The sequence below is a fragment of the Amphiura filiformis genome, chromosome 6 (assembly GCF_039555335.1).
Source record: "Amphiura filiformis chromosome 6, Afil_fr2py, whole genome shotgun sequence".
Taxonomy (NCBI): domain Eukaryota; kingdom Metazoa; phylum Echinodermata; class Ophiuroidea; order Amphilepidida; family Amphiuridae; genus Amphiura; species Amphiura filiformis.
The window spans coordinates 15,961,710-15,980,703 of NC_092633.1; the positions used below are offsets into that span (position 1 = coordinate 15,961,710).

General features: G+C 36.4%; 1 protein-coding gene across 1 annotated transcript in view; it reads right to left on the minus strand.

Annotated features, from left to right (window-relative positions):
- The window catches only part of LOC140155055 (DNA polymerase alpha catalytic subunit-like), a 43,817-nt gene extending 24,965 nt beyond the window's left edge, over positions 1-18,852 (minus strand). Inside the window, exons 1-19 of the mRNA XM_072177738.1 lie at positions 18,721-18,852; positions 12,568-12,689; positions 11,984-12,083; positions 11,297-11,374; positions 10,471-10,520; positions 9,784-9,930; positions 8,713-8,771; positions 8,146-8,396; positions 6,668-6,839; positions 5,847-6,037; positions 5,181-5,293; positions 4,184-4,297; positions 3,963-4,037; positions 2,974-3,112; positions 2,478-2,632; positions 1,907-1,991; positions 1,115-1,176; positions 687-776; positions 396-512 (exon numbers count right to left, since the gene is read on the minus strand). Coding sequence (XP_072033839.1) covers positions 396-512; positions 687-776; positions 1,115-1,176; positions 1,907-1,991; positions 2,478-2,632; positions 2,974-3,112; positions 3,963-4,037; positions 4,184-4,297; positions 5,181-5,293; positions 5,847-6,037; positions 6,668-6,839; positions 8,146-8,396; positions 8,713-8,771; positions 9,784-9,930; positions 10,471-10,520; positions 11,297-11,374; positions 11,984-12,083; positions 12,568-12,689; positions 18,721-18,778 — 2,178 coding nt within the window. The 5' untranslated portion in view covers positions 18,779-18,852. The remainder of the gene's footprint in view (positions 1-395; positions 513-686; positions 777-1,114; positions 1,177-1,906; positions 1,992-2,477; positions 2,633-2,973; positions 3,113-3,962; positions 4,038-4,183; positions 4,298-5,180; positions 5,294-5,846; positions 6,038-6,667; positions 6,840-8,145; positions 8,397-8,712; positions 8,772-9,783; positions 9,931-10,470; positions 10,521-11,296; positions 11,375-11,983; positions 12,084-12,567; positions 12,690-18,720) is intronic.
- Positions 18,853-18,994: the final 142 nt, after the last annotated feature.

Below are 18,994 nucleotides of genomic sequence, written 5' to 3' on the forward strand. Positions count from 1 at the left end.
CAACTTGGAAAGCATCCAATATCAGTTCTCTCACACCTGCGGCCATGCTAAATTGTATCCTGACATCGCTGGGAAAGATTCAGATTCTTGTCCTGAAATGGGCTATTCCAGTTGACACCCATATGGAAGACATGGCCTTAACCTTCCACACATGGAGTGTGAATTTCAAATGGAGTCATCCATTCACGTAACCCTGTTTGAAATTCACACTCCCTGCGAGATTAAGGTTGTGTATTCCATAGAGTGTGTTGATTTTAACTGGAATAGCCTAACCTGTTGAATGATTGATCATTAGTCTGGAGGTTCTTAATAGGTCAAGAGCCAACTAGAGGCAACATGGATTCTCAGTACTGGTATGTAATTTGAACTCCTTTCTGTGTGTTATCAGTACTTACAGTAAGCTTTGGCATAATTTGCCTTTTCAGTCTGCCGATACGGGACCAATGCGGGATCTTGTTGGCATTGATGCGGTGAAGCAGAACATCTAGATCAAACCCATAGATATCATGACCCTGAAGGAAGGAAAAACAATTATTAATTTGAAAATAAGATATTTCATAAATTTATCCACGAGATGCTACGCTTGAAGTCTATTTCATTTAGCAGTGAGCCGATAAAAGTAATAATGGTTGATTGATTGAAGAATACTCTCTTGTTATTTTTATATATTTAAAAGTATGACTTACCACTATGACATCAGGGTCAATCTTGTGTACTTTGGCTAGAAAGTATCCCAACAGAGCACGCTCTGTTGCCATGACTTCAACTTTGGCATCCTGAAGGGAAATAATAAAGATGAATGAATAAACTGTCAAAATGCTCCTCTTGTGTGTGAAATCTACTGGTCCTGAAGAACATGTTTTTTTATTTATTATAAAACCAAAATAAATGTTACAATGGCCTACATATTACTAGCTTACTTTAGAGAACAATTCATTCAAGATAATCTACACCATTTTCACCCTGATGTGGCAGTGACATCAGGGCACATTTTGCTGGCGTACACACGCTTTAAGAGACACTGCATAGATGTGTGAGTGATTTTGACAGAACAGAACACAAATATTGGACAAGATTGGACAGAATTGTGGGAAGAGCTTTATGTTTGACTCACCTGTCGTTTGATAACTTCCTTGAAGTCATATGGGAAAATACAATCACTTGGTTTTGTAATTGCTGTAGGGGAATAAATATACAAAATCACTTAATGTTTTTTTAAAGAGTAAAATATTTAAAAGAGGGTTTGAAAAAGTTGATGACCTTTATAAAGAAATCATGAATACATGTGGTGATAAGAAGATAATATTGGTAAAGATTGGATAGAATTATGGAAAGGTTCAATTGTCATCACTGAACTGTGATACCATAAATTATAAATAAACATAATATTTCACCATAAATTATTTTCTTTCGTACTTGTGACACAATGACTTTCCTGCTATTTCTGTTATAACTTTAATGACTTTGACATTTTATCTACACTTTCAAATTCACTTTTTTAAAATTTACACTAGTGTTCAGTATTTCAACTGAATTGATTCTTGAAACTCATCAATCAATCAACCAACGAAGCGTATTCTGCATACATGCAAACCCATGTATTAAAGTTCACTATATTGTTAATACAGATGCACAAACATGTGTCAAAGATCACAAACTGTCATGTGTTTAACTTTACCTCCTGTCATCCAGTGTATAGTAAATTGCTTCAAACCTTTGATGAGAGCGTACTTCCGCGAGCTTGACAAGGCCGGCCTAACATCACCTGTATGACGCATAATGCAGCAAATCCCCAACAGCAGATTGTGTCAGCAACCAATCAGAGACAAGTGCATTTAACAGTCAATAAGTGACATACATATTCTTTACAGCAATTTAATATAAATGTACAAAATTATCATCTTACCACAGAAATGTTGTTGAAATGGTGGTTTGGGAGGGGCTTTGTCCATAGGAAACTTGTAATGTACTAGCCCTGCTACTGCCATCACCTGAAATTTAAAAGACTGAGTTACTGCATTTGTTTAATGATGGATGGTCACTACTCATTTCAAACAGGTAAAATACCTTATGCTTAGCAATTTTACAATTTACAACTTTTTGAATGTTATCAACTTCAATCAAATCTACAACTTTTAACACATAAGTGAGCCATCAAAATGCCACTACAAACTCCTCCACGCCTTCATATCTCCTTCATCTCATTTAAATGTTAATAGCTATGCCAACTCAAGCAACTGCATTTTTCTGCAATGTTAACCCCCTGGACACAACTGGTCATCTAACAGCATATCTGATTGGTTGATAACTTGAAATGCTCATTTCAGTTGCCAATCATGACTAGGCTTTAAACTATTCATGGTCAAACTTGTATAATTTGCAGATGATTTTATTAATACCCTCCTTGATTGGTTCAAAATTGGATACAATATTCATTTCGGCCAGATGGTTCTCATGGGGTTAACTTGTCAACTCACCTCATTCTGGTGAGTCTTCTGGTTGAGTATGGTACGTAGACTGATTGTCATGACTATCAGAGGTGGTGGTGTCAATGCTTTCACAACACTGATGTAATCTGGTTTGGTTATGAAGGACTCAACCTTACACCAAGTTACTGGAGCCTGAGGTAGTTCTGTTGCATGGAAAGATATAGCCTATATGTTAAAATAATCAATATATGTGTACTGTAGCCCTATTTGCTACAACGTCCTTCTTTTTAAAGGTGAGCAAAATGTTCCTCAGCTTTAAAATATACCAAGAGGGAAAACTCACGAGCACTGGGTAAGAATACCTTGAAACAGATATTTCTCTAGGGAAAAGAAGATACAAAATCCTGATATTGATGAGAATTAAACCTAAACAATTTGTATCCCTGATATTTATTTGCTAAACATACTGCAACAAAGACTAGCGATAAATATTGAAATCAACAAATGAAATATTTATTCAAATGAAATTGTGAACTTCACTTACGAGGTAGTTTGACGTCAAGCCAGCATGGTCCTTTAATCTTCCTTTCCAAAAGTAATAACTCTAGACCAGTTGTGTTTGTACCAAATGCATGGCTGAATGTCTGCCCTTGTAAATCACTTGGTAGCTGAGGAAGGTCAGCCTACAGGTGAGAGAAAGAGAACAAAAGATTAATAACAAATTCTGTGACAAGAGTTTAGAATGACAGCTGCCACATGAGAATAAAATTAACCACCTGAGCACTACCTGCCGATCTAACGTTGCCTCTGATTGGTCAATAACATGATATCTTCACTTTAATCACCAATCAGAATGGAGCTTTGCAAATAATTCACTCCAATTTTTGGCGTGGTGAAATTACTCTAACAATGTTGCTGATTGGTCCAATTGATAATGAAAACTTTTGGCCAATCGGCAGGTAGTTCTCATGGGGTTAATGTTAGGTTTTATGGTATCATGGTATTATAGATTAAATCCTTCAGTCGTCTAAACTAATTTGTGCTATGCTTGTAGCGATGATTCAAAATCTTAACGCTCGTCATCTCTCCATTGTAAAGAAGACTACTGAGCAAGTAGTATCCAGTTAGCGCTATACTTAAAGGGGCACTTCCTGATTTACATGCTTGTCCTCTCAACTTTTTCCAAAAAAAGTTGATATCATTTTTTTAAATATATATTATCAGAAACCTAGGACTACAACATGTTTGTGTACATAATCTTTCTTACAGATTCGGTCATTTGACAAAGACATCCAATATGTATTTCCAGTATGTTGACAGCCTGAAATTACAACATGGTGGCCTATGAGGCACATTAAAACATGCAATTATGTGTAACTTGCATATTCAATGTCCAAATCAACTGAAATTGTGAAAACCGTTTTTTGTGGTTATCTATTGAACCATACCATAAAAAGAGGATGCTAGAATCATGAGAAATCCCCTTTTCCTAAACTCATCTGACAACATCTCTTCTTATCATCAGTTACTTACCCCATACTTGATTTCAAGGTATTCAGACTCCGCCGGAATATTATCTTTTTCAAAGCAGTAATGTTTTGTTACTTTCTGCAAGACAAAACACAGAAGAAAGAAATAAATCAAATATGAAGTTAACAGAATATGCCAAACATATACCACCTTATCTGTTTTCAAAGCTACTTTTATTTTTGTATTTAAAAGAAATCGTCTGTTAGTGAAATTGCAGAACTGACCTTTGACCTATACTTCATAATCTTGTATTTATTAGCGATGGAGTCAAATTCCTGGTATACGTCCATCATAGTCACTTCTTCATCGAGCTCCTCCTTGGTTTTCATGTTAAATTTCTGTAACAAAGAAAGAACAAATTTGATTCAAATTAGGCTTTAGACACAGCTTGTTGTAATTTACCATACATTCAATAATAACCAAACATAAATAATAACCAAACATAAATAATGTGGGGCCGTAGTGGTCAGCGACAACCTGTAAAGTGTGCTGAGGCTTGTGGATCAACGTCTAGGCGTTGTGCCTGTGCGTAGCGCACTCTAAATCACTGCGCTTTTAAAAAAAAAAATTTTAAATAAATAATACACAACCTTTATTGGTTTTAACAATTGTTTTTGTTTTCAAATTATCTACCAACACCTATGGTTCAATTCCATCAGGGAAAGTGACAATACATTTGGAACAACATTAGAATAGTTAATTTAACAAATTTTAGTGTAATTTAGTATTTATTTAATGCAATGGCAAATTAACAATAGTACTTTGTGAGTTGTGACCCACCACACAACTCACAAATCAAACCCTAATCATAATCATTGCCCAATTCTAATGTTCATGCTAACCATAACCTAAACCATTAACCTAACCCTTGATTCTACCCAAATATTGATCTCTGTGGAGTGGCAGCCGCTATTCTAAAGTTTCCCAAAAAAGTAAAGTAATCCCAAAATTTGAGGTACTTTACATAACGTAAAACCAGGTCTACAAGCATATAGAGTGCTGTTGATGAAAGCTAAATCAATCCAGACGCCATCCATCGACAAAATTATAAGATTATGGAGTTTGAGCAAATTAATTACCGATACTAACATATACAAACAAGTACTACTGTAAGACCAATCTATTGTATTGGCAAATTTACGACCCTCTCATTTTAATTTAGCTTTCATCAAAAACACATTATGCTTGTAGACGAGGTTTTATGGTATCTTACTGGCTTACCTTTTCCCTGGGTAGCAGGAATACACTTCTCTCAATATTCTTGACACACAGACCACAGCTCACATAGGCTTTGGCAGATTCAATATAAACCTTGCCAAATAAATACACAATTCCTGCAAATTAGAATGCAAATCAAATATGTAAATATAACTTTCAAATAAACAAAACAAAAAGCATTCATTCACCAAACAAAACAAAAGCAAAGTATAATCAATTATGAAGCAAAAAGAAATGATATTTGAATTTCTCCAAAAATGGCTCACATTTTTTGGCAAAAATGTTAAATGTCAATTAAGAATGGCAATTCCCAACTTTCATTTCCTCGGCGTAAATTTATGGCATACTGCAACAACACTACATTGAACCCATAGCAAGTCAAGGTTATAGTGTTTTCAGGCTTGCAATAAATATTTCAGCCTGAATCAAGAGTCAAATAATCAAACAGTTGCCTAATTCTTCTCTTAACCTTTGGTTTCTATGGGACAAAAAACTACTGAAAATCATGGGAGCCAATGCTGAACAGTTGTCCAATTCTTAACCATTGGTTTCTATAGGCCTGGAAATCATCTGAAGTTGTGGGGATAACCTTCAAAAATGGCCCAATTGGGCTACCAAATCGCTGGTGTGGCAACCCTGAGTGTTTTCTCTGATTCTTATTTTACCAACCTGGCTGTTTGTACGGATCCTCATACGAATCTAGCCAATAGAATCTCAGCACTTGATCCCCTTCCTCATTGGTTGTCAATGGCAACGATGATGAGTCTACTTGAACTCTACTGGCTGCTTCAGCATCATCATCATTGGATTCTCCTTTGATGGTTTCCCATCCTGTTGTTGAGCACACAGCAGGGTTGATCCTATGGGGAAAAATGACAGGGAACTTATTATAGATAACTACGTTTTAAAGACTTGAAGATCCCACATTACAATCAGTAATTTTTCAGACACTTTCCTCCTATGACAAGCATTACCCTGATCAAAACTGGATGCAAAGTTTTTGTCATTCAATGCATCTGGCCCACCATTCAAATGCAGTAATCATGTCGAGCATGGAGCATGGATGATTGTTTGTGATATTTTTTCCTCCGATAATGGAACCTGGAACCTCGTGCACCAGAGTTACTGTGTCAAATGTTCTCTACTGAGTACTCTGGTCTTAGAATGCATAAAATTGGCATCTAATGAAATATACAAGAGTGCTCTCAACAACATTAAAATCTTCGACAGTGGAGGGTTGAGAACCAGAAAGCCTTAACTCCCCCAAAATTAGCATAAAGTCACCAAGGCACTATAGAAAATACAGTCCATTAAACATGACTAAATTCAATAAAAAACAAGAAATTCTGGAAGAAATGTTGATCTTTATACACCAAAGTTTTGTCAACTTCATGCTCATTTTGTGAAAGCATGCCATTGTAAGTTAAGGCTTTCTGGTTCTCAACCCTCAAAAATTATTCATACTATCTTGAATAACAAACAATACTTACTTTGGCTTCTTCTCTTCCATGTCCGTTTCCATGGCAGCCATATCTTCATCTGTGAAGTCATCTTCAAACATCTCCATACTGGCTTCCTCTTTAATCTCTGGTTTCATTTCTGTTTTCATTTCTTGAGATTCAAACTGCTCAATGTTGTCAGAACATTCCATATCATCTCCATCTGATCACCAATAAATAATATTACTATAAATAGAAACACTTTTTTCTAAATGTTATGATTGGCTGTTGATTTAAATTGGGTATTTATTCTATCCCTCCACTACACAAAGTTTTAACAATTGCTGAAAACGTCTGCAATATACTTCTGCAGTCTGCTATGTTTTACTTCATCAGTTGGGATATTTTGACCACTATTACCCTTTCCTGAGACCTTGCTATCTTCTTTTATATACTTCATTAATATATTCTTGTTCATTGATTGGTTAAAAGTGGATCACATGACCAAAAATAGTTCTACCATCAGTACTCCTATCCGTAAATAGTACCTCTAAGCCGTAAATAGTATTTGCAATGTCCCGGATGAGCCGTAAGTACCTCCAAGTCGTAAATAGTACTTTTGACCATGCCTTCCGCGTGCGCGCATTTGATGCGACGGTACCGTTCACGCACGCGATACTGCCATAGCGCTGTTGTAATTGGTTAGCCCGATTTTAGTTTAGTCTATTCAATTTTTTTGAAGGGCAAAATATAGGTTGTGCTTAAATTGGTCGTGCTGTTCACTCAGGATAGAAGCTGGAGAGTCAAAACGTCAAATAATTTTCTTTTAACCAATCAATGAACAAAGAACATATTAATGAAGTATATAAAACAAATATATACTGCCTTTATTCGAAGTTCTGGTTAAAACTATGGTCCTTCGTTGAGATCAAGTAATACTATTGATCTCACCTCGGGCCCATAGGTTTAACCAGAACTTCTCATGGCAGTATATATTTGTATAATACATTTCCTGAATGGTGATGGCATTATGGGAGCCAACCAAAACAATGCTGCTGACAACTGCACTTTTGATTGCCATTCATATAAGTGGTTCTGGGACAAGGGTATTGACACCATACACTTGATTCAACTGAGGGACACACATAACTACTATTACTAATTGATCAGGGTTATAGCTAGGAAAATTTTAGTGCCGGGTGAAATTTATATGAAATGGTAAAAAAACTTGAAATTTTGATAAGAATTGCTAATTTTTATACTGATTGTTCATTGCTTTTGAAACATTTGTGCCGGGTATTTGGGCTCAAAATTAACTTGAGTGCCGGGTGGAAATTACGAGTGCCAGGCGGGTCCGCCCGCCACCGCCCAGCGTAGCTACAACCCTGCTACTGATTTCTTTGGAATCAAAACAATGCACTTTGTAGATATCCTGAGTTTTTCCATTGATATTACTTCCTCAAAAGAAGCAAAACTATTCCACTATTAAGTGAAAAATATGACAAAAACAAAAACAAACAAAAGCTTACCCAAACCATGTGCTTCATTGTTGAACTCTTCAGAATCATCTTCTTCAATCATCTCTTCTTTAACCTTGACCTTTGACCTAACTCTTTTCACTGGTTTTTCAAAAACAGGCTGAGGTAGTGGGTCTTCAGGTTCCCGCTTAATTGTTCCTCTAGGCCGAGGTGTGGCTTTGTGTACAATGTTCCTTGGTTGTGCTGTTTGAGCTGATGATCTTGTTGGTGTTTTAGAAAAGGGATTTCTAGAACTAGATGTTCTGAAGATGGAAAATTTCAAACAGGAAAATAATGTTATGCTTACATGATTTGTTGACTGATCACTGCCATTATTGCTAACACTATCAACCTTAACTTTATTGCTTTTAATCAATGATATGATATCTGAAATATGCACAGCTAGGAGGGTTGTGCTAACTGAAGTTGTTGGCAGACCAGGACAAACATTTTTTTGCTTTGCAAAAATGAAATGGATTAACAGAATCATCACACATTTATGTAGTCAAATCAGTGCTATCTCAAAGAACAGAAATCACTGAATGGATCTTTTTTTAAAAAGTATATTGTAGTACCTACCCTTGTGCTTTCATCTTCTTCTTAACTGGTAATGGTTTTAGAATCGGCCCTGATGATTTCTAAAAATAAAGAAGTCAAAATGTTTATCAATTAAATCTAACAAAATTATTAATCAGAAAACTTCTACTATGCAAAATATCTGAAGTGAATGATACACAAATGTGGGCAGCAGCATACGGAAGCAGACTTGCTCTTCAGTCAGAACTCCCACCTGTACGCTGCCCTATCACTGGTCACAAGGAGCCAATACTGTGATGTTACTCTAGGTCTTGTCATACCACACACAAGGAATAGAATCTTCTAGTGCATTAGTATATACTGACCATGAGGTATTGAAAAGCTGTCTGCAATTAATTGCCTAACTCATCAAGCAATAAGAAGAATTACCTTCATTAGGCTGATCAGTGTTAAGGGCCATATATACTCCAAATAAATAAGTATTCCTTATTCAATCTATTTTTTAATTAATACTTATGAGCTCAAGTGCACCATTAGGCCAATCTTTACGATATTATCAATTTTATGTCATCAAACAGTAAACCTGATTATCATGTGATTTTCTAGTGAAACAGAATGGGAATATTAAGTAACAAACAAGTCTCAAAATAAGCAGATCTGGACCAGGAGCCACACATTTGGAAAAAGCAGCTTCTGGTCATGTGATTATCTAGTGAACCAGGAGCCATTTTTAAAGAGCTAAGAGGATTTCAGTTGTACACATTAAATACAAAACCTGCTTTAACTAACAGGCTATTTTTTTAAATGTAGAGCCTGGTTCATCTGGTTTTGGTATGGACCAAAAGCCAAAATGTTATATGACTATTGGGTAAATGGCTCCTAGGTGCCTGGTTATTTTGAAGCTTGGTAACGAAGATGTATTGCATGAAATATATCATGTCAAATATAAAGTATGCACCTGATGAGGATGATACACTTTAGTTGACCTTATAATTAGCCTGGTATCAAGACAGGGATTATACAGCTAATGGAATAATTCCTTAATCCTTTAATAATCTTGCCAATAGACTAGTTTTGTGTAGGCTTACATTAGACCCCAATAAAAACACTTACCTCACTATGTAAATCATTAAGTATATCACCTAGCAACTCATCATCAGCTAGATTCACATCTTTGTCTAGCTTCTTCTTCTTATTCTGTGCTCCCATGGCAAACATCGTCTTAATGTCTCTTACTTTTGGAGCAGCCTTCTTGGAATTCTATCAAAGTTAAACAAAATAAAACAGTATTAGTATTAGCGTTACAACTGTTTTATCAAGATTTTACTCCTGCAAGAGTTATAATTATATTTATATACCTCCTATAGATTCCTGTCATCTGATTGGTTAAAAGTGCACTTATTGAATTAGCTATGCTCTCAAAATGAACTTTGCCCGGGCATGGAAACAAACTATTGACCGGTGTGCGTCTACGCATGCGCAATCACAGCATCCACACACACATTCATTTGGTATAAACAAATATTAACTGGTTTATATTCGGGACATTGTTAAAATTATAGTCTCGACTGCACCTCGGGTCATAGCATGATTTATGATCACCTTAAGCCTATAATTTTAACCATGCCCCTCTTAGCAGTCAATAATAATACTGCCAGTAAGATACCTAAGAATCAATATGATTTGACAATACATGCACAGGCAATTAATAAAAAACAGGATTGTCCTACTATTCTTGGCACTAAGTATAATTCATACACAAAAGCGTTTACAATCTTGACATGATTTTTTTTAACTCACAGGTTTCTTTGGGTCTCTCCTATCACCACTTCCTTTAGATCCCTTCTTGCCTGTAACAGAAACAGGGGAAACATTCGTTAACAGTAAAAGCATGGTGACACTGGCTTTGAAATTGTGTGAATATGTGAAAGTGTCAAAACACTGCAAACCAAACAATATGAATAATATAGGGTAAAGTCTGTCATACAATGAAGTCAATCCTGTTTAGATTGCTCTGTCCACAACCATCTGCATCAAAACTTGCAAGTCCCTTCATTATTAGACAATACCTCAAAATCTATGCAACAAATTTTAAAACTGAAATAGCAAAAAGAAATCCATTTTGTTATGCAAATTTTGATATATCATTTGTATGGATAGCTCAAAATGTGTAGCCATGGTGACTCCTTGAATGAAAAAAGATTAAATCCAAAGGTTGCACTAACAAGCTGTATCATTACATTTGGATGACCCATGGTGACCAGTGACAACTAGGCACTCTAGCAACAAAAGTAATATTTTTAGGTTATGGTGCAACTTTTGAATAGGCAAAATTAGGCATCTTTTTCATCAAAAGAGTCACCATGGCAAAAAGGTTACCATGATACATTAAAATTTGCAGAACAAAACTGTGCTTTTTATTATTTCAGTTTTTTAAATTTGATGCATAGATTTTCAGTTATTATCCCATAATGAGGGGTGTAATTACTTTATGTGATGTGTATATGTACCATATAATGGTATACATAATTTTACAAGAACCTAAATTTGATTCACTCAAATCGTTTTATGAGAATCTTTGCCAGAATCTTGCCAAATTTGTAACCGTACAGGAAAAAATACTGACCTTTGGGCACTTGTTCTTCTTCCGCCACCAAATCATCATCAAATATTTCCCTTCCATCTTCTACATAACCTGAACCATCTACAGAAAAGAGTTAAGAGTAAATGTTAAAAAACAAATTAAAAAAATACAAGGTGTGTATTGAAAGTGTCTAATTGCACTCCGCATACTATGCAGTGTTTCAATGCATGCAAATCACGTAGGATTTACTTATTTTCCTTGAAGAAAATTGATGCATTTATATCACTCATATGTTTTGTAATGACAATGGGCTGTTCTAGTTGAGATCCGCACACCCCCTGGAAGGAAGACATGAGACAGAGGGGGGGGGGGGGCAAATATTTCAAATGGAGTTTCCCATTCAGGTAATCTCATTTGAAAATCCCTGTGTAGGAGATTAAGGTCTTTCAAAATGGGATGTATGGATGCCTTTCAAAATGGGATGTATGAATTTCAAGTCTTCCAACATGGGATGTATGGAATATCGAAGTTTAAATAGAAAATATTGTGGTTTTTCTTTGTTATGTGGTATTTTAAATCAGGTTAAAAATTATTTCTTGTTGCTCAAGAAAATAGACAAAATCAACTTCATCAAATTTGCTGACTGCACGGCACTTTTACAATTGGGAAAAGTTAAGCTTCAAGTTCGTAACTATATGAGTGCAAAATACAAAAAAAAAATGAACGTACCATCGTCTACAATCCAGTCATCATCTTGCCTGTCTCGTACTATTTCTGAGTATTCATCTTCATTGACAATGTCATAAACATTATGCATATCCTCATCATCCTAACAAAGTAATAACAAAAAGGAATTAATGTGCACATCTGTTAATCTCAACGCCAGCTCATCAGTGTGCAATGTTCAGTAAGTCCACTTGGCCCCTCAACATGTAAACACTAAAGTTGTGTATAGTTTCGTATAGTTTGGTAATGTTTTATACATGTTCAGGGGCCAAAACAAATCTTTCATTATGTTGTCACCCTGGAACATGTATTAAACATTATAAAACCCTAAGAAACTATACGTAACTAATTAAGTGTATACATGTTGAGGGGCCAAGTGGACTTACGGTCTTCTTGCGCCAAGGGCTTCAATTTGTGATAGAGCCATTGATTTCTCTGTACAAATATTTTATTTTAATATGTAACTGCTGGTTATCAATGAACATAAAATTATTATGGATAGTGTCTGAATTTTAATGTCTGGCTTTTGCAAGTTTTGAGCAAGACAGTCAAGGTGAAGGATATCATTTTTGGCAACACAATTTTACCTGGTATTTGCTTTTACTGTCGCCAGCCTTTGCTTTCTTCAGCCTCTCCAATGCTTGCAATCTGCTGTTCTTCTTACTCCCTATAGAACGACGTGACCGGCTGGCTGCCAAGGAACCTGGAGCTGGATGGAGCAATAAAATGGCAAGTTTTTTTCTAAAATATTAATCAACTACATAAATTTTACAATAAAAATATACTCCAAATTCCAAATAGACTTACATGTAGCATACTTTTATAACCACATCATCAAAACCAGTAAGGGAAGTATAATGATCTTAGAACCCAATGCTATTTTAAGTACAGATCTATATCAAACTTCATTCAATCGTTTCTGCACAGATGGTCAAAACCAAAACTTCCAATCGGAGGTCACGGGCTGCAAAAAGTCCATTCCGCGACTATGTTGCGGTAGACCAGTTTTCGACCCACTGACAGAGCTAGCGAGCTTAAACTGGTCAGGAGTTGTTTATTTATTAAAATCCATGTGTGCGCTTGGTTTTTCGCTGGTTTCAACAGGTTTAGGATATGTTTTATTCTGTGTAAATGTCATCACAAAAATAAATCATATATGGGTCTAGTGAAGTATAGACAACATATTTATGTATGTTTCTTTGACAGACGTCTGTGATTCGGAAGTCACATAAAGCTGTTGGTCCTGTGTTCAGGAGGATTCATCCCTGTGCGTGTTAAAGTGTCAGAGCTGTTTCGTTTTAAGGACTTGATGAGACAAAAAATTATTGAATGATTCATTATAAGTTTTGTGTTACTGTTTATGAGCTTTCTGTGTTACTTTTTAATATTTGAGTGACTATATGCGAGTTTTTGCCATTTTAAACCTGCCAGCAAAAACAGGTTTTTGCCGGCAAAAACCGAACCCTGCTAGCAAATGTGTTAACTAAGGTTTGCCTTTCATACCTACAAGTACAATATAGGCAGATCTTGTCAGCACTTACATGCTGTGTTGCTCTGACATGTCTGATCTGATGCATTGCGATTCAATTCATTCATTTCATTTTTATCAATGCATGTTTCATTAAACAATCATGACAATCAATGTTGCAATGTTCAACACATGAACATGTTCAATGAATATGTTGATCATTGACAGTTGATGTCAATGATTCAATGAACATCATCATGATGTAGGACCTGTATGACAGGCAAACCTTAATTAACACATTTGCTAGTCAGCCAAATTCGCCTAGAACACAATACATATTTATAGAAATATAAAAGAACAGGTAGGTCAAGGAAACATACATAAATATGTACTTCACTTGACCCAAATATATGATTTTTTATGGTGATGAGACACTCGCACATGGAATTTTAGAGGGATTTTGATAGCAGTTCCACATAGAAAAGCTAGTACCTATACGGTGATTTTTTTAAATTTTGGGTGGATCACCGTATATATAGCATTTTACATTGAAAATACACGTCACCCATGCACCACGCAATTGAATAGCAGCCCGGTACTGCACAGGTTTGCTGTTTACCAGTTGCTCTCGTCTAGGTCTATGTACTCTGCAATCGCGGAGCTTAAAAACATGGCGCATGTTGAAAAAATATTCTAGGTATGACTTGTTGTACTATACTAGAAAAGCTGCTATCATCATGAGACTAAGATCTAGAAACACCACTGAAATCAAATGCTGTTTTGTTAGCTGAATCTTTTAGATAAAAGTCAATCTTTTTTTATTTATTTTTTTTTTTATTCCCTGTGCTTGGAACTGATGGAAGGAGAAAAGACATACATAATGAGCCATCAGTTCCCAACGATCATGAACAATAATTACATAATCAAAATATTATTTTTGAGGGAATTGAGCAACAGTCAATCTTTGAAAAGATGTAACTTTGCTACGGAAAGTGCTATGACAAAAAGGTTTTCAGTTTTGGCTTTCTTTACTCAAGGGCTTTAATTTGATATATATAAAATGATGTGCCTGGCAGTTTCATGACAAATTTGAATTCACCTGGCATACCTAGATCATGATATGACAATTGACATGTCCATGATGATCAGACGTGGTCTAATTCTGCATAAAAGCGGGCAGCCTTATTTCTATAGATCTGCTGCGCATTCAAATTGCATTGTATTGCATCGTAATTTCATTTGTGTCTATGCTAATTATGTTTACACAACATGAACTCACGTCTTTTCAAGCAAATTCGCCGATAATAGGCGATCAAAAGCGATCGGAATGTTACAAAAGCTACAGATTGCATTCAGCTTACTTCATATGAGATGATCTTTGGAAAAATACGGCATAATAATTATTTGTCTTAGTGCTTGCGGAATGCCATGGCCATGCAGTAAAATATTAAAACGTTGCGGCAATTCATGATTGACAACTAGCAATCGGCGTGTCCTTCGTATCCTCCGCTCTCAATTTCTTATGATAAGAAACAGTGTTCGATTTACCTGGATTAGCGTAGCAAAATGCTACTCACAATTTTGGAATTGCTACTCAAATCTGAAAGTGAGTAGCGGAACGGCGGTATACTAGAGCATGGCAATCATTCTTCGGCGAATGTGGTCGGTTTTCACTCATTGTTCACAATGTGGCATGCACAACAAATACAGCCCCGAAATGGTCTACTTTTAGCAAGCCATAACTCCGAAACAGTTTAGTCAAAGTTAAAAATGCGATCCCCAACCCTTTGCTTACCTTTGGACGAATTTGCTGTAATTTCCGCTAGCTCCGTGTTGAAAAATGTCCGGTACTTGCCCGGTACAAACATAGAAAATAGCCACACCGCTTCAGTCCTGGCAATGAATATTTCTTGCGTAAATCCAATGGTTCCAACCATGCCAACGTGGGCATCACGATGATAGTCTCCTACACAACCAGATTGTGTCGGCCTGACGATCGTCGATCCTAATCGCTAAAGTGAGGACAGCGTGAGCTCTTACCTGCGTAAAAGTCTGTTCGACAAAGGCCATTGTGAATAAGGATGATTGACAGCCCGTATATTGGGCGGAGCCATTATGCCCATATTAGGTGCATATATTACGGCGGACAGGTTGCGCTGTCCACTGACCCTGACTGTTCGTCACGTAGACAGGCCGTGACCTGGGTACATGTACAAAGCAGGGGATGCGACTGCGAGCCGCTATTTAACACGTGGTATCTACTCTTCAGAAAAATTACTTTTGTTGACGTTTTATATCAAACAATTTTGGATAACGGATTTCTACTAGGATTTTAATTTTTTATTAATGACGGTACATGTAGTTTTGAGGAATAACACGGGATGTTTTGAGTTTTATTACACCTGGTGGTGTAGGAAGGTGAGTGAATTCGTGAATGAGGCCGGGGATTGAGGTTTTGTTGTTTCAACGATCCGATAGTAGGATACGAAACGTAGGCTAAAAATGTCTAACGACGCCATGTTTACATGAAAACATTAGCTGCTGCGAGGTCAGTGTCGTTGAATTCGTTACCTAAATTCCTTTCAGGATATTCTGAATCTGATTTCACTTATTTATAATGTGTACGAATGTGCTCCACACACCGTCGACGTCCTATACGATAAATATAAATTTAATACTCCGTTGGTGAGCGACGGGCGAGTGGTAGTGAGCGACAGGCGAGTGGTAGTGGCGACAGGCGAGTGGTATTTCACTGAAGCAAGAAAAGGAGTTCTATCTGATTGGCTAGCAATCGATCGCTTAGGTCGCTCAGTAGTCAACTACAAACTCATGCATTCAATTCGATTGAAATCGATTATTCTATTATTGACGAAGATAAAGAGCGTGATAGTGTGTCAATAATGTACATTGTATTGCACCTGGTTTTACCAGCATTCCTTTATAAAATAATTTTCTCAAAGAGTTGAATATTATCAAAATTTTTACAGCGGATTTCAAATGTTTTACATCAAAATTGCAGTTAAACATATCCACAGCAAAATGCCGGTCCTCACTAATTAGTACATTTAATTTCCAGTTAGTACATTTAAACGAAACCTGTGATTTACGTGACAACAAATAAAATTTTCTTACAATAGAAATATCATATAGGATACTGATATGGTAGGCGCAACCGCCTGGCGTGGAGCTGCTACGCGTAGCTGACTTTTTGTTCCGTGGAGCCAAATTGACCAATCATGTTAGAGTTTTTCATTACTCGGAGGTAAAACTGACCAATCAAGTACGACTTACTCATTACGTGAAGCGAATTTAGTCAATAAGAATTTGCCAGACGAGATTCACGTAGTTGCAAGATATCCTCGGTCACGATAGTTATGATTCAAAAAGTAATTTATGAAAAGTACGAACCGACTTATTATTAAGATGGACATGCACTCACAAGAAACTCATACAGTATTGTACACAACTATATAGCTAGGCAGAGTGGTGGTAAACCATGCACACAATTCTGCGATCTGCAGTGTATCGCCGGGAGCTGATTTGTACATCTTTGTGGCGTGGCCTGGAATTCGACCTTCAGCAAACCAGTTCGGATTTACTTTATATACTAGTAGTAGGCCATACATACTGTAGTTACGGTACTGCCCGTTTTCCTATACACAATACTCAGTGCGCTCACCATTGACGCGTGACCTAGTGTATGTTAGAAGTACTATGCCATTGCCTATATGACGTCACTGTGTAAAAAATAACCAGTCAATATTTAAAGTATTCTCTGAAATTCTAGAAAATATAGTTTTGTAACATTTCCTAAATTTTAGCTAATTTAGGTGTTTGGAAATATTGGTACTTTTGTGTTTTAGGAAGGATATGTAAACGACAGATAACACCAAAAAATATGAACAAATTATTTCTAAACCGTGTTAAGTCTGCAAACCATTATGCTTCTCATTTTCAAGAACGCTGGTTAACAATAAGCAGACTATTGTCTCATTTAAGTAAACAAAAGCCCAGACAGTATTGTTACCTTGCGTTAAGCTTTATAATCATTCACCCAACTGAAACTATAATACCAGCTCATTGTTCATTGCACAGGTAAAACAGACACAAGTGCAGTGTGTATTTAACCAGAGAAGATCTGATGTAACATAGTTGAGCTGTTTTCATTGAGTGTTATCTTGGTTTAATAGCTTTTAATGGGGTTTAAGTCCTTCAAAGGTCGTGGGTGAATTCTACTGTAGACATGACTGCATCATGATTATTTTAAAGTCAACAACATTCAACAATATGATCACCGTGATAGTATGACAGTATCAGTACCGTGGGTGTCAGTGATCCTGGCCTGACACAGACAAACAAACAAACACGCCACACACATGGCACATGCATGCAAGGTAACATTGACTATACACTACATTTTTTGTTTTTTTTTTGTAATCAAACAATGGTATTGATCCTGTACAACTGTTTGTGGTTTATTTACATTCGATTCATTTAAAATCCACATATAGTAAACATTAATTTTGGCAAGAGTTTTCTCTCTCTGGAACGATGCATCAACTGGCTCCGCGTAATGAAAAGATCTAACATGATTGGGTCAATTTAGCTCCATGAAGCGAAAAAGTAAGCTTCTGGCGTAGCAGCTCCACGTTATGGCGATTACGGCCAGCCATATACTGATCATGCGAAAATCGTAAAACATAGAATAGAAACAGTGTGGCGGCTCTCAAAATCTCAAATTGTGAAATAGCTCAAAATCACCATGCGTAGTTGTTGAAAAACGTGAGGATTTATCGTACTACCACGGCAATTTTTAACACGAAGATATAGGGATGATGACGGTGTGCTCCATACAAACTCAAAAGTATGAATGCAAGGTGTTACTGCTGACAATAGAAACATTGTTGCAAAGTCATTAAAAACAGGTATGTGCTACAGACGTTCTTTCCCCGAAACGAGATACAGGCCAGTAACGCAGTCTGGCTCCGAGGCGGGTTTCTTCTTCATCTTACGTAACAGTATATCAGTATTGTTCTCCAAAAAAACCCGGAAGCTTGTCGTCTGGCGCTCTAGCTGAAATACAGCAAGATAATGTAAGATAGTAAATGTAAACCTGTATTTTAGCTAGAGTATCTCGAGCTAATGATGATGATCATGTCTGCATGTCTGACTTTCATCAAATTCATGTATGATCGAGATCATTTTTTATCAGAACGAATTTGCTAACTATCTCATAATCAGACAATCGATTTACGTTTCAAATATATCTTACCACCATCGTCTCCAAGATCAGGACTTTTATCTGCATCATCTGAAATTGGGGCCATCATAAACAATGTATAAAACAGCAACAAACACCAACTTCTCTAGCTGGCGCGAATTGTATCTTTCGCGGATTTTTTTGTCGAAGAGGTCAAATTTTAAGAGGTCAAGGTTGAAAGTTCACCATTGGTAAAGCGTACCTAGGTATGAGGTTACATTAGTTTCATATTTAGTAAGCGAAGTTCAAACACGTAAAATTGATTAATCTTTTATGGTAAGTGGTA